The 16,297-nt window shown below is 43.1% G+C and overlaps 1 protein-coding gene across 1 annotated transcript; it reads left to right on the forward strand.

Moving 5' to 3' along the window:
* The first annotated feature begins 7,331 nt into the window (after nt 1-7,331).
* Nucleotides 7,332-16,085, forward strand: onecutl (one cut domain, family member, like). The gene is made up of 3 exons (XM_072393725.1): nt 7,332-7,548; nt 7,974-9,360; nt 15,566-16,085. The coding sequence occupies exons 2-3, from the start codon at nt 8,316-8,318 to the stop codon at nt 15,874-15,876; spliced, it is 1,356 nt and encodes a 451-aa protein (XP_072249826.1). The 5' UTR covers nt 7,332-7,548; nt 7,974-8,315; the 3' UTR covers nt 15,877-16,085.
* Nucleotides 16,086-16,297: the final 212 nt, after the last annotated feature.

The raw sequence follows: 16,297 nt of genomic DNA on the forward strand, positions 1-16,297 counted from the left end.
GAAGAGGTGGGGGGGATAGGGGAGGAGTGGATACAAAGGTGGGGCCGACCTGAGTGGAAATCCAAGGATGGAGAAAGAGAGAAACCCTGCTGCCTTTGATCCCCCACCGAGTTACATCGGCGGGCTGGCTGGAGAGACTGACACACACTTTTCTGCTGTGAGACAAACACATTTTACCCCCACACACGCACACACACACACCTACACACCCTCTTAGACTGAGGGGCCTGAGCAAAAGCATGCATTATTGTGGCATAAAAATAACTCTGAGTGTTTGTGTGATCAATATATAGATGCTTTTTAAATGGCATTTTCATCAGCGAGTGTTTCCCTGCATGCGGTGTGATTTCTTAAGATGCACGCCAAGGATTTCTGAGAAAGGTGTTCTTTATTCTGAGAGGTGACCGGAAGGTGTGGAGGGCAAGATGGAGGGAGGAAGAGTGGGAAGGGAAGCAGAAGATGCAGACTTCCATTCATCCATACATTTTCTATATCTACTTAATTCATTTCAGGGTCAGAGGGAGCTGCAGACTTATTCATGTTGATACATTTGTGTCGAAGCATTTGAGTGTGTCAGTGTTTGTGCATGTTAACGCAGTGATGCTGTTGCTTGGAGATTATCCAGGCAACAGCATCTGATCAGAAACAAACATTTGCATGAGGTCTTGTTCAGGAAACCAGTTTGCTGTAATTTGACATCAGCTACAGTGATGCCTGCTGTGTTCCGTGTGGTTGTTAAGGTAACTTGCTCCTGCAGACTGGGGAATGCATGTGTGTATCACAGGCCTTGTGTTGTGCATGAGTTCTTTTTCTTTGCAGTGTGTGATCTGTGTGTTGAGCTACCTTTTTTTATGAAATTGGCTAAAAAGATGTGTGAGCCTGCTCATATTTCACAGCCAGAAAACAACATCCAAACACACTTATCTGAAATTATAAACACCTACCTTAAAATAATTTACTGCATTATTCATACACCTACTTATTGACTTCCTATCGATGATTCTAAGTGTATTCAATTTTGAAATAGCTTTAATTATACTTTTGTTTCCTCCTTATTATCTAATTTGTTGTAATATTTCACCTAACACCTGCCCCTCCCCCAAAATAGGCCTTTAAATCAGATCTGTTGAACTAAATCACTGCACTTCCAACAAAATCTTTGAAGCACATAAAAGACAATAACATAATCCAAATCAAACATTTGAATTTAACACATACTCAGCACGAAATAAGTAAACTACAGCACCATTTCTACAGCAGCACATTAAATCCTCTTTAAAAACTTCTCCAGCCTGCATGTAAGCGTGGAGCTTCCCCTGCTGTCTGCCTGTAAACCACTAATTGCTTAAGTTTTCAAAACTTGTGCTGAGCTCTGACTCAAAAAAGAAAATAAAGAAACTAAGACAAGTTCCAACTTATCGACCTTTGCACCCCCTCCAGCTCCGTTGTGCATACATTTAACACTTTTCCTTTCTCCCCTCGCGGCTCGGGCCACCAGATAATTTCATTTACATAAAGAATGCAGAGCCAATTACACAGGGAGATATTTACATTTTATATGAAAAATAGTTGTAGGGCAAACGGGAGGCTGCTTAAAATGCATGGATCGATAAAAGCTGATGCGCGCTCATGCAGGAAGCGCGCACACACACTTAGAAACACACACACACACAAGCTAACCCTTCAATTTACAAATGAAATTCACAATCTTTTTATTTCTACAGAAGCATTTATCCAAGCTGTAATAATTGAAAAACTTGATTAAATATCTGACAAATTAAACACTTATATGAAATGAATGTTGATATTAATTTTAGGCTCATATTCAAACTGATCTCTGCTCTTGGTGTTTGTTTGTTTTTTCAGTAAAACCAGTTTTCAGTAATTCCCCCCCACCTCACACTCTTCAGTGGGTTATTGGCTGGTGTGCACACGAGCCGAACCCAGTGAATTAAACGAGTGAATTTGCATTAATCCACATATGATCGATAATAACATTATTCACGCTGCGAAGTCAAGTTCCACACCACAGCGTACACGATCATTACTGCACCTAAGTCTGCAAATGATAGAAGGAAAATAATGTGATTATCATTCATTAATTTGCTGGACCTCTCCAGCAGCAGCGCCATTGTTTTACATCTTCGACCTGGTGGAGGCCGGTGGGTTCCACGAGAGTCAAAAAAGTAAATGTTGATTTCATTTGATCTCTTATACTTTCATAAAATTGAAATAAAAAGCCTCAGTTAAGAATTATAGGACAATTTCATCACTGTGGTGTGAAAGTAATATGTAATTTCTGGGATTCTGAAAAAATGATCACCCAAAATTGGGCCTCTCTTGATTCATTTAGCTATTATGTGCAGTGAAACTGCTGTGGTAACATTCAGGTAGTAATGTGTGTGTTTGCAGGAGGCCACACGCTGTTAATGCAGGTAAACTGTAGGCCTGCATTAGCAAACATTCGCCTGCGGGTTACTCGTATTTATTCCAAGCTTTTAAAGGAAGAAGCCGCATGAAAAAGAGCCAGGAAAAGGGCATTCTGCATCATGATAATCCTTGTGATTTTCACGTTGCGTAACGGACCAGATGACTCAGATTAAATATCGCTCTAAACTCAATATCATCCATATTTATATTTATGTGGGTTAACACAGAATCAGTCCTGCTGGTTAATGTGAACGTCACTCAGGTTACTTGATACTTAATAAGTCAATATGGTGGAGGTATTTTTCATCGATGCTCATTTCTCTCATCATTATCATCATTAATATTTTGTCCATTTTTTGTCCCTTTCAGATCTAACCTGTCCAAATTAATTCAGTTATTGATTATTCACAGTGTAATTTGTGTAAGGTCAGGTCTCGAGATAATTATTGATTATATCCATTACTTAGAGATTGGAGGGAAATACAAAAAAAAGAGTTGACAACAAGGAAAAAGGAAGAGAAAACAGTTCAGTGTCAAAGTAACAGGAAGTCGATGCAGAGAGTTTTCATTTCAAATGACAACACTGTGGATGTTTATGAAATACGAAATGAACTGTGAGAATATCTTTCCAATCGAAATGTTCAGAAATTAAACATTTATATATATATATAAATGTTGTATCTATTTATTATATTTAAATATCCCAACAAATGTTGAAACCAAGCTTTTAAATCCATAGACCCAGCAGAGCCTACGTTTAACAGTAAATAGGACTTCAGCTTCATAGCAGTGAAATGTAGATTTATTAAGTCAGTTTGAACACTTTTCGACAGAAGAAGAGACAACAAACCCCTAATTATTTTATTGATCTGTCGACATTACAATATGGAGCTGCTCAGTCGGGGTTTCAGCAGAAATACCACAGATGTTGTTTATTCAAATGTTCACTGCAAAGTTTTGATTTTGTGTCGTAAATCTGTTCCTTCCGTCAGACACTGAAAACCAAAGCGCAAGTACACCACAAACTATAAAGTCGAAATTATTAGGCTGATGTATTTTCAGATTTACCGAAGACTTCACAGGATACGGAAGCTCCATCATTTACTTCCATACGTGAATGATAAAGTATATATAAGAAAATTGCAGGTTAATGATTTTATTATTTCACGTTTTTTTTCTTTATTTTGCACCGAAAACAAATATTTGTGTATGTATGTTACAATAACTCGTCTATCGTGTTATAAGTCATTTATTCATGTTTTGGGTGTATTACTGTTGACCGCCTGTTTTGTTTTGCATCAAAGGAAGCTCCAACTTCCACATAATTCTTAAAGAAAGGTTCGGATCAGATTCTGTTTTAAACAGGTGTAAAAGTGAAAATGACCATGCTCCAGCTGTGTTGTTGTGGCACTATTTAGCGCCTTAGCATATCCAGAGGCTGGAAGCTACATCAAGTAATGTTGCGGCTGTAAAATTAATAAGAAGAACTCAAATAGAGAAGGAGATGGAGAACGGTATCTGTTTATTCTCCTCTTTATAACTGCCGTCACTGTAGAAATTTTCCCATCTGAAATATTTATTTCAAATGTATTTTTATCAGACTTTTACAGCTGGGTTCTTATTAAACTTTGTTGTCGATGGGTGCATTTGTTTTCCTTAAAAAAAAAACAGATGAAGTTATTGACTGCTCAACACTTACAGTATTTTTAATGTGTGCTTGTTACCACATATGACAATAAATCATCTGGAAAATCAACTCGTGTTTTACATTCATTATGATCTGTCCTGGATGTGTGTGTGTGTGTGTGCGTGTGTGTGTGTGCAACAACTGGACTGTTTCCGCTCGCTGCAACAGAAGAAAAGGTGAAGTGAGATGAGATGAGCAGTCATTAGTGTGAGTGTATGATTCAGTGATGGCGCAGTGGGTGTGTACCCAGTCAGAATCAAATCTCTGCAGCAGCGACGTTGTCTTATATCTGATTTTTAATTAAGATGAGCTATCATGAACATACTGGGAAATCAAATGAATATATGTAAAATGTACTTCTTAGGTGTCAATAGAAGGAAGGATGCTGATTTTGCCTTTTTAATGCTTCGCGTTGCATTCTTCTTCCCACGTGCACAGTGCTTAAAAAAAAACATAATTTAAATGTTTTTTTTCTCCCTTTTCCTTTTCACAGGAAGTCAATATCTCATTCCTACAGCCCCTCCCCCACGCGCATGCTCTTTCTATTATAATATACCAATAAGTGATCACGTTTACTCGGTAATTAGACGAAAGATTTGGGGGCGCGGGGAGAAAAATGTTACTGTTTTCCTCCTCCATCCTGTTGCTGCTGTAGCTCGTTGTCGGGGTTGGTTGCGGGCCTTCAGCTCCAGCATTCACAGCACGTCCGTGGCTGCAGAAAACACCTTCTGCTCCTTCTCATTTTTTTCTCTCCCTATAATAAAATATGAATTTATGAATCTTGACAAGCCACCGGCTGGAAACTCATCTGCTCAGGGAGGAGTTATTTGGCTTTCTCGCTCCTTAATCAGAGCAACAGCACAACAAATAAATAAATAGGTATACACACCCATCTGCCCCTGGCTGATTCTGTTTATTTTCTTGCTCATGCTGGTCATTTTAAGGTCGGGGCAGTTTCTCTGACCCTTGACCCTCTTGCTATTGGCTGCTTGTAATATTGGTGATGTATATGTGATTCAGCCCTTGGTGTCCCACAGGATGACAGAATCCGCTAAATGGTTCCAACCTAAACCTGTGAGCTTCAGATTACACCCACAATATCTGATAGGAGCTCCAGTTAAATGGCTGAATTGTGAGTTTTCCTTTGGATAATTACATGTATGTAGAACCCGAAGCTCCCACTGTTTACCTGCAAGTCCCTTTGAGAGCATCAGCTAAATGGCTTAAATGTAAATGTCCTGGCTGTGATGTTGCTGATCCGGCTGCTGCTCTCAGTGTGAAGAAGGTGACTGGGAACATCAGCTAAATGCTCTAAATGGAGGTGAGCTTCTTAAAAGTGAGCAAGAGATTTAACGCTTGAATTCATCAGTCAATGGGAGTAAATTCTATCAGAACTCGTCATATAGCACAAACATGTTTCTTCCATATCATGATGGCTCCGTGTGTCTGAACACTGAACTCAGTAAAACACATCCTGAACATCCCGCCGGGTGTTCAGCATCCTGGGCCCACAGTGTAAAAAGTTGCAGCTCCTGTTTCCGCCTGCCTTCTTGGATTTTCCAGCCACAGAAGGCGAACTTTCACCCCGACCTCCAAGGGACCTTTCTTTTTTCGCTTGTAGCCGTTGACCATTTTTACCTCTAGCAACTCGCCATCCATTCACGCATCCCTTCGTGCTGGCTGCGCGCGGGGCGGATCGATAGGGCAGCATCTGCTCCTGGAAGCCGGCGGTCCCACACCGCGCACCGCTTCGCTGTTTCCAAACGCCAGAACTGCTCATCTCTGAAAATTAAACTGACAGACAGATATGATTAGTATGCGCTCGGGCTCCTTGCTTCAGTCTGGCTCTGTGTTTCTCTCTGAGGCCTGCGCGCGCGCGAACGCGCACGTACAGGCCAATCCATGCGGACAAAATGTATATTCATGCGTCTGATCTGCACATAAATGCACACCAGCCGCATGTAAACGCATGGCTATGCAGGCATGCACGCACTCAAGCAGAAGCTCACAAGCACAGGCCCGCGCGCGCACGCAAACGCGCGTTTACACAGATTCTTACAAGGTTTCACCCACTCTCACGGAGAAGGCCCCAGAGTCTGAACATCGGAGACGTTGTTATGCCTTCAAAAGTGTGTACTTTTATGCTCATCAAATTCGCACTTAGTAGCTTTCAGAGGAAACTTTTGCACGTGCGCCCGGGCCATCTCTGAACAGCAGCAGGTCGTGGGTCCTCTGGAAAAAAAAAAAAAAAAAGGGTGGTGGGGGGGTCGCATTGATTTTGTTTGAGGGACTTTGCAAAATGGAGTGAATGGAGCCGCGTGCTGAGTGCTGATTAAAAGCTGAGCAAAACAAGAGCATCACTTGACAGCATTTATACTGAAAGGTGGGATTTACATTAGTTTAAAACCAATACAAGATCCTTCTAGATTATATATTTCTGAAAGGAAAAGAAAACAGACTAAAGCCTGGTAGGGTGTGAAGATGTGGCACACTAAATAGAGTTTTTTCATTCTGTTTTTGGAGTCAGTAGGTTAGTAATTCGATTCACAACTATTCCCCTTGAATTGCATTTTTTTAACATGACCAATTTCATCTAAGCTCTCACTCTGGATCATTTAAAATGAGAAATAATTTTTCAAGAAGGTGGCGATAATGATATCACATCCCTATCCCTCCCCATCGAAATGACACATAATATTGCTCAGTGACAGAAGCAGCAACAGCAGCAGCATCACTTGTTACATAAAAGGACAAAACAACATTATGCAGCCTGTAAAATCCATTGATCAGACACGATAAACAGCCGAGCACAGCAGAATGACCAGGATGTCCGCACATAATTCATAAATTGTGCATGCAATCAGCTGAAGAAGGCTTAACCTGTGGGGTTATGAGAAAGGGAGCATCTCCACCTCCACACCTCCCTCGCCCCGTCACCCCATCCCCCTACCCCCCTCCGGAGAGAAAGGGTTAATTGGAGTAGGAATTTCATCGCACATCTGTCAGATTTTTAAGGTCGTGACGCACTGAAAGCTGGGAGTCGATGTGAGCAAGGGGGAGGAGGAGGAGGAGAAGAGGGAGAAAGAGTTGGTGGTGAGATCGATGAAGTGGCAGGCAGAGGGAAGAGGAGGAGGAGGAAAATCTCACGAGATAATGAAAGAAAAAGAGGAGAGCTGCTAGTACAGAGCAGAAACACGAGGCTACAGACCAGGAGATTTTTTGGAGTGTGAGACAAAAGACTGAGAAAAATAAGAGCAAAAAGGAGAGTCGGAGAGGTTTGCCTGTTTTTGCAATCTGGTTTCGGTGAATGTAGCACCCCGGGGCGCAGCGGACCAATTGTATGAATCTGCAGGGCTGCTCGGCGACACAGTCGGAGAGATGCACAGGACGGACAACAGCCGCGGACGCGCTCTGAGAAGTGGATAATAAAGGTAGGATTTTGGATCTTGTTAAAACCAGAGCATGTTGGTGACTGGGTCTCTGAGCAATCTGTGAATGTAATGCTACCTCGTTAGAGCATTATATAGGCTATGTAGAGTTAAAAAAAAAGCACCGTTAATTTGTAGCGCTTCGCATGCGCGCTCTTCTGTCTTTAACTTCGTATAACAAAAAAAATCCTCCTTCCATTTATGTTTAAAATTGAGATGAGCGTTAAGTGAATAAAACCTTGATATCGGTGTTTTCTCGTCTGTTCTGCGGTTTGTGTGTATTAAAGTGCTCATTTCATTGTTGTTTACAATGGATGCGTTTAAATTAATATCTAATACTGAGAAGACAAACGTTATGCGGCTGATTTCCGTTTCTGTAACGATGAAAGTTTAAATACAGCGAGTAACGCCTGTCTTGTCTCACGCAGGCACAAAAGCAAGGCTTCTGCCGAAGAACACAGCTGAGCACCAAAGACACAAACAGGGTGCCGATGCACAAGTGAGAATAAAATAACAGTTAAGGCTCCTGGTGTTGTTGCAAACTCGTTTTCTGGGAGTTTGAGGGAGTTTGAAGACAGTACTTAACGTTATCAGATAATTAATTAGACACCCCATAAGCCCGGAAATCAATTAATTCACAAATCAATAAATCCATAGTCTGGTGTAACAAGAGACCTTCCAGACTGTTAGCCTGGCTGTTGAACAACAATAACAAGAGAATAGCAACAGCAAAGAGGCAAGAAATACAAATTTATTTGTTGAAATAGAAGATGGATGGGGGTCTAGGGGAGATGTCCCTCCACAGCCACTCTGAGCTGGCTCACAGCCAGGACGGCAGGGCAATGCTGCACTCACGGGACCTTTCAGCTGCTTTCCCCAGGCCTTCCCTTGGGGGCTCCTCCATGTCACTGGAACCCGAGCCCCGTCCACCAGGATTTGACCACTCCATGTCAGCACTGGGCTACAGCGGCGACTCCCCATCCAGCTCTGGCAGCACCTACACTACCCTGACCCCCCTGCAGCCTTTTGATGACAAGTTCCACCACCACCATCACCATCACCCCTGCCTCCCTGTAAGCAATGTTATTGGCAGCTTCACTCTTATGCGTGAGGATCGAGGCCTCAGCGCCAACTTCTACAACCCTTATGGCAAGGAGCTGGCCATGACCCAAAGCCTGTCGCCCCCCTCCACTGGTTCAGGCCTGGGCTCCTCCATGCATGGCTATGGCAGTCTGGGTAATACCCCCAATGGCAATGGTGGTCAGATGCTCCACAGTGGTTATGATGTCCATGGAGGGAGCCTCTTCTGCAGGACATCAGATTTTGGACGAGAAATGTCACCACCAGGCCTGGTAGGAGGCGATGTGTCAGTGGGGCATCAGCTGAATAAAATGGAGGCTCACCAGCACACTTCCAGCCACCACCCTCACATCTACAGTCAGCACTACCAGCCCCACCATCACCCAAGCCAGCAAGCTACCAAGATGGGCGATCACCTGCACTCCTCCTCATCTGCTGCGTCCTCACCTGGTGAGGGCATGCTGCCAGGCTCACAGGGTGGTGGAGGCAGCAGCGGCGAAGAGATCAACACCCGGGATGTGGCCCAGAGGATCATCACTGAGCTGAAAAGGTACAGCATCCCCCAGGCCATCTTCGCAGAGAGGGTTCTGTGTAGGTCACAGGGCACGCTATCTGACCTCCTGAGGAACCCCAAGCCCTGGGGCAAGCTCAAGTCTGGCCGCGAGACCTTTAAGAGGATGTCCCGCTGGCTTCAGGAACCTGAGTTTCAAAGGATGGCCTCACTCCGACTGGAGGGTAAGATTTGGCTTTGCTCTCTGTTTGGCTCACACACACACCTTCACCCTCACACAGAAAGCTCAACAAACAGATACACTCTTTCCCCCTGTTTTCCCCAAACGCCTCCCTTCTCCGTGTCTTCCAAAAAAATTCTCCTCTCCAGTGCTCTGTATGCAGCTCAGGTTGATACAAGGCAGAGGCAAAAGCATCATATGGATGTTTCTCCTTTTCTCACTGTGAAAAAACCACTGTTTTTTCTGTAGCCTCATCAGCTATTGATAATACGAACTTAGCAACACATTGAGGGGCAGTTTGAGCGAGAAAGGGCCATATGCGCTGTTCCTTTGTTTACTTTGCTCCCAAACATCTCCTATTGATTTGTACAGTAGCTACAATAAAAAAGCCACAGACATTTGCCCTCCTCTTAAATGAACCATGAAGATCAGCGTGCACAGCGGTTGGCAATTTAATCGCTTTTGATCGCACAAAATAATTTGCACAGATATGCCATTCTGGAGCGATTGATTAATTTGAGCTGTGATTTATATCTCCTCAGCGCCTGCTTGAAGTTGAGTTGGCAAGGTACCTGATGCAAATTAGACTTGAGCTTTTGCCAGACGTCTTTTATCAACGTCGTCACTGAGGCAATTACTGTGAGGCTAAATACAAATGTTCAGCTCACAGGCAGCATCTTGCAGGTTTGGGGGATTTGGAAAAGAAGAGGTTATTACTTAACTGCAAGTGTATGCATTTTTTTTTGTGGTAAACTGATTATTATCACAATTAATTAATAATAATTTTGTTAGATCAAAAATAGATAAATAGATTAAATTCACTCCTTAATAACCCATCCCAAATTTGGACTTTTTCGACTGTTGATGAGACAAAATAAGCAATTTCAACTCTGCTTTTGCATTCTATTACATTCGACAAATTTCAGGATTGGAAATAAAATTCTGTTCTCAAGAAATCGTTTGCTGCTTACACAGAATTCACAGAGTAAAGATTTTTTTTTTCTGAAAGGCACATTGTAATCTGCTGCTTGACATTTAATATTCTTTGGGGATGTGGATTGAAGACACGACAGCACGCTGTACAGTGCTGTGTTACAGTGTTGTCCCTCCGCAGGGACCGAGGGCCCATCTGATAAACGGAGCACAGAAAGAAATCCAAGTGAACACAGTAAGATGAGATGAGCAAAGACGAGTGTGTTCTTGTGTGTGCGTGTATCTGCAAGTGGTCTGCTCACTGCGGGGGTCTGTGAGCCGTACGTGTGTGTGAGCGTGCTCAGTTGATCACTGCTTTTCGCTCTCTGTCAGCAGCTCGACTGATTAAGCCCAACAACACAATAGGGTTCATAGGTAATGATTGTGCACTCTTGCAATCCCTTCACAATTATTGATCTTTGATTGTTCAACTCTAAGAGCACATGTGTACATCCTCCATTCAGCAAAACGTCACAGCAATCACGACCACGGCTCTTATCTAAAGATAAGTTACCTCAGGATTTGTTCTGTAATTTGGCCAAAATGTGGTTTGATTAATCTAATCCTGAGTTGTGTGGAGACTTTGTATGCAAACTACATCTTCCCATCGAGCAAAAAACACTTACTCATCATCATAAAACAGCCCATTGTCTTCAGAGCTGAAATCTAGCACCAACCGCTCTTCATTATTTACAGCATCCGTTTTTTCATCTTTACAAAGACAAACATTATTTCAGCAACTCAGTGCGCCAAGTCTAAACAGCCAATCAATCAGACTCATAAAAAATTAAAGCCTACACAGAGAAGAGTGCTAATGTTTGACAATGCTTCTCTCTCTCTGCTCTCACACACTCTGAAATTGCATATTTAGTTCTTGGCAAAGCCACAATTTAGACAGCTCGGCACTTTTCTACATAACCTACTTTCCGAAGGGGGTTGTTGTTTTTTCCCCCCCTGGCCAACCCCCTTTTGTTTAATTACAAGCCTCTATTGATTTCCATGGGAAAGAGCAGCACGCTTTGCCCACACACACCTCGGCCGCATCGGCAAATCGAGACTGGAATTAGAATGCGCGGTGCCCTGTGCTCCCCAGTCTGAAGATAGCTCAAGTGCTCTCTGCTTCATGCTTCGAGTTTTAAGATGATCCTCCTTAATGCGGCACTCGCTTAAATACATATAAGGCCCTTTTGAGTTAGCCAGAATTGTTATGTTATTTCCATAAACATGTCTCTTCGATAGAGAGCTACAGAGTGCTCTTCGAAGCTCAATGCTCAGTAATTATGAAATCCAGTTGCTGCCATTTTGTCTTTTCAAATAACTGTCGTTTTGCGGAGACACTTTGCTAAACATGGAGGATGTGATTCCTTGGATTTATCTGCAGTATTGAGTTTGTGTGTATGTGTATATACTCTATGGATCACTGTACTGTATATGAGATGCATCTCCAGTCCATCCTCAGACTGTGAAGGAGGCAATCAGGATTTAGTTGGAGAAGAAGGCTGGATAAAGACCACACAGCCGTGCCCAACACTTAAAGTCGAGGAGGAGGGGATCAGAGACTATAACTTTAAAGATGATGGCCGAAGCCCTTGACTAAAGGTCTAAATGAAAAAGAAAGGTCAATGCGGTTTACGTGTCGGCTTCAGTGCCTGCACCACCCCCACAGTAATGAAAGCCACAAAGCCGCGTCCACATCTCGCTATGTACAGTTCACATTTGGCGAGTGAGCCTCAAAGGTCAAAGCTGATTCCATCTGCATATTGGGAATCGTGAAGAGGCCGACGTTGCCTTAGCTCTGCAACATCAAGCAAACCAGGTTGCTGTTTTTGTTGTTGTTGTTTTTTTAAACTGACTCTTGCATCTCCCCCCGCTGCAGCGCTGAAGGGGTTAACCAGCCTCTGTGGGTCGAGGAGTCTGAGCTGCACAGATTTAATCAATAATTTCTATCAGCCCCTGGCCCAAGAAATCAGCGGGGGGTGGGCTGGGGCTGTTGAGGGGGGGGTGAAGGGAGAGGACAGGGAGGGAGGAGGTGTGTTGGTTGGGGGGGGGGGGGGGGGGGGGGCTTTGGCTGGGAGGTGGGGTGTAGCTTTAGACGCCGGGGGGTAGGGAAAGGGCTTTCGATCACGTTTCAGCAACACGAGACAGGGGCATACATCATGATTAGGGGCTGTTCCCACGATCATAAGAAGCCTATAGGGGAATATTTATGTCTTCAGGAGTAGCCCCAGTGCAAGGGATTTATAGCATGGTAATTGTGAGCCTTTTACACATGATTACAGCATAAGGAAGCATTTACTTAATGGTCGACGTTATGATCGTCAGTAAGCGAGAGCCTTGGATGGGATGGAGTCGAGGAGGAGGAGGAGAGCAGCAGGACACAACGACTCCTCCAAAGAGCCATAAATCCACGCTACGAGCAAGCTCGTCGGCGCTATCATGTCATTCCTTTCATTACTACATGAGCTGAGAGTGCAGCACTATATACACCATCCATAGCTACAGTCCACATCCCAACCCCCAACCCAGAAATATTGATGGCAGGGATGGTGTAACGCCCGTGAAAAATGTAGCATTTGGAAAAAAAATTATTTCACTTGTGGTGCTATTGACATGCCGCTGACATCTTGGCCCTGTTCAGATTTTAATGAGACTTGGTTCGATAACTCTCAGAAATGCAAACGAGCTCTGGATGCCCTAAAAGCTAACAGGACCCTGTAATCTCAAGTTGACATGAGTGCATCCCAGAGTCAAAACATTTCCTTCAGATAATGATTTTAGAGGAGAATGTTCACAGGGAATTCATGGCGAGATTTATTCATGGCCACTTGGGTACTTAAGTTTTAGAAACTCTGCTGGATGTCAAAGCAATCAAAGTCTGGAGGTGACGAGTTGGGGTGCAGCTCTCAGACTGGGGTCTGATGCTTCTGTTGTGATGGCACCCGTGTGGAAAATGGGACAGGCTGCAGTAAGGTCACAGTTATTTCTCAAGCACTCTGCTAATGAGAGAAATTTGCCGCTGTGAGTTTGAGGAGTGAAGAGGCGGTCATACAGTAAACACCAACAGCAGCTCTAAGGTGTTTCTCAATGGGAGGCTGTAAGCCAATCAATTGAACAAGTAGGAGCTGTGTGAGAGCAAAAGGCAGCATCAATGGTTTATAAAATGTACGTCTGAGTTAGATTGTGTCTGTATCTTAGAGTTGGAAATGTGGGCTTTCAGCATTATTAACTGTTTTTGTTAAAAACAGAGCTTGGCACATTTTTTCGTGTGTTCTCTTAACAGAGGCAACCCCCTCGCCCCATTGTTTTCAGGCTTATTTCTCAGGATTTTTCAGTGTAAAGTACAATTTTTCTTACACTATTGTTTTAGAAATAGACCACAACAATTGAGCTGAAAAGTGAGCAAACAAAACTTATGCTCAAAACCCCCCAAAATCTTCTTGTGTTGCTATGATATTTTTACTTCTTCTGAGCCTCTGAAATAGTGATGATAATGCCAAATACCATTGCACAAGTCTAATTTAAAAATGTGTTTTGATGTTGATGTAGAACATCAAAAATAGACTGAATATAAAAATCCTGTATACGCAGTCATCATGATCATTTGTGTGGTGGTGTGCATGTGTGCGTCCTGCTGTGCTGGGCACACATACACCAGTGCTTACACCTAGAAATGCATCTGATACCATCAGCAAAACAGTCACCCAACAACCGTGCAGAGCTGATTGAAACCTCTTAAAAGTGTGCATTTAGGTAATTGCGTGACTTCCTCAAATATGTTTTAGTCCACTTAAGGCTTCTAAACACCCTCAGCAATGCAGACTCTGCTTGTTTCACTCACCCCTGACGTAACCCTCCCTAAATAGAAAATAAATTAGTTCCACCTAAAGTGATTATTACTCACTCACTGCCGCCACATGTAAATGACTTTTATGAGAAACTAATGATGTTGAAGTGTCCACTAAGGGAAAAGGGAAAGAGAGGATGTGGAGTGAGATGGATGGAGAAATAGAGGGGAGGGCAGGATGAGAGGAAGGTGTGTTTGTGGTGTGGGGTGAGGTGGTTGGCTTGGTACAAAAAGGCAGAGGTTGGTGTTGTGTTTCCTGTAAATACAGAATTACAGCGTGTTAGAGGTGAAAGGTTCAGCGATGGATATGCAGAGGAACATGCAGCCTGAATTCAAAATGCACGTCTGATTCTCAAAATGGATCTGAGCTCAGCCCACACACTTCAGGCTGCTGCTCTTTCTCGCTGAACAAAACCAGCCCATTTTGCAGGGTAATTTTTCATTTTTTAGATTTTAGACTTTTTTGTGAGCAAATATTGATTATATAATTGGGCAGACTGCCACAGCTACAGTGGTGTTTAACCCAGACCCAGAGTTTTTATTTTGTGCTTGATGTATGCAAGACTGACTTAATAAAAAAAGAAAAAATTACCAGAGGACTTTTTCACCTCTGTCGCCATTTAGATAGTTTAAATATCAACAATCTGAACATTTCTATCCTCTGTGAACCACAGATACAAAAATATATAAACATCAACTGAGGGTGTGTGACTAAAAGGGAACATTTTCCTTTTCATTTGCACAGTTAATATTTCTGATTAACCAACAAGGAATGTATTACTTTAATGTTTTTGTCTCTGTTATTTAGTCTTGCGCCTGTAAATATTGGTTTTCCTTAACATAAAATACAAAAAGCCACTGGAAGTTGTGGGCATTTTGAAAAAAAGTCACTAATTCCACTGTAACACATAAATAAAATAATAATTCCAGTAGGAAATTATTCCTCGTGATTATATTGGACCTTATACAGAATAAGGTGATTGTTGTTCATCTTTTTTATGTTTATTTTCTTTTTGGAAGACATAGTTTGAAGACTGGGTTTATCTAAGAAATTAGAAATATTTTCAAAGAAGAGAGCAAAGTACATAGGAACACCACGATGAAAACTTCAGAGCTTCGGCCTGAATCTTGTCTTTTTATCCCCAGCAGCCTACAGCAGCTTATTGGCAACACGATGTGAAAGGTTGAACATCTTGATTCCTTTACTGCACAATGAAACAAGTTGCTGATTCATCTCTTTTAACTAATCAAAGTTGCTTAGCTAATCTGTTTTCTTTCAACAAATCCACTTTCCCTCAGTTTAATCCATTTGTCCTAGTTAGCCAGCAAGTCTGTTAGCTAACCTGTTTCCCCTCTCCGCTCTCTAATTTATCTTTTATCCATGTGCCTGCAGCCTGCAAGCGCAAGGAACAGGAGCAGAGTAAGCTGGAGCGCAACCAGGGACCGAAGCGCACCAGGCTGGTGTTCACAGATCTGCAGCGGCGCACACTCATGGCCATCTTCAGGGAGAACCACCGCCCAACCAAAGAGCTGCAGATCACCATTTCCCAACAGCTGGGCCTGGAGCTCTCAACTGTCAGCAACTTCTTCATGAATGCCCGCCGACGCAACCTCAACAAGTGGGCAGATGAGGGTCGCCCCTCTTCCACTGGCTCCTCAGGCTCCAGCGTGTCCTCCTCCGCTGTGTCCTGCAGCACTGCGTGATGACGTACCATTAAGGAGGTGCGTTGGGGAGGGCGCTACGGGGGCAAGGGGGCAAATAGACTGGTCTAAGCAGAGATCAGCCGTAACAAATGTCCTCCTCGTTATCAGAAGGAGCGACGGAGCCAGCTGTTATAGATGATTTTATGACCACGAAGCATTTTCCCAAACCAAAGTTGATTGCCTCCTTGAAATGGAAGGGGGTAATGCGTAGAGTGATATGATTGCAGGATGGGAGGTCCTGCTTGTATAGTCAAGGGTGCGAAGATGAGTCGACTCAAAGAAGAGTCACACCCTTACATAGACACCATCTCATTGCGTTATTTTGATTATGTAGATTAGAGATAATGAGGGTATTACAAATCAGGAGGAAGTGTATTTTGATGTACCTTCAAATTTATGCTCATCTCTCCAAACGTGAAGA

This window comes from Leuresthes tenuis, unplaced genomic scaffold (genome assembly GCF_036924035.1).
Source record: "Leuresthes tenuis unplaced genomic scaffold, fLeuTen1.0.hap1 SCAF_10, whole genome shotgun sequence".
In the NCBI taxonomy this organism is placed as follows: Eukaryota; Metazoa; Chordata; class Actinopteri; order Atheriniformes; family Atherinopsidae; genus Leuresthes; species Leuresthes tenuis.

Bases quoted from the DNA above. Each gene is read 5' to 3' on its own strand.
- onecutl (XM_072393725.1), top strand. From the start codon at position 8,316: ATGGATGGGGGTCTAGGGGAGATGTCCCTCCACAGCCACTCTGAGCTG. The intron at 9,361-15,565 runs GTAAGATTTGGC...ATGTGCCTGCAG, and splicing joins GGCCTCACTCCGACTGGAGG to CCTGCAAGCGCAAGGAACAG.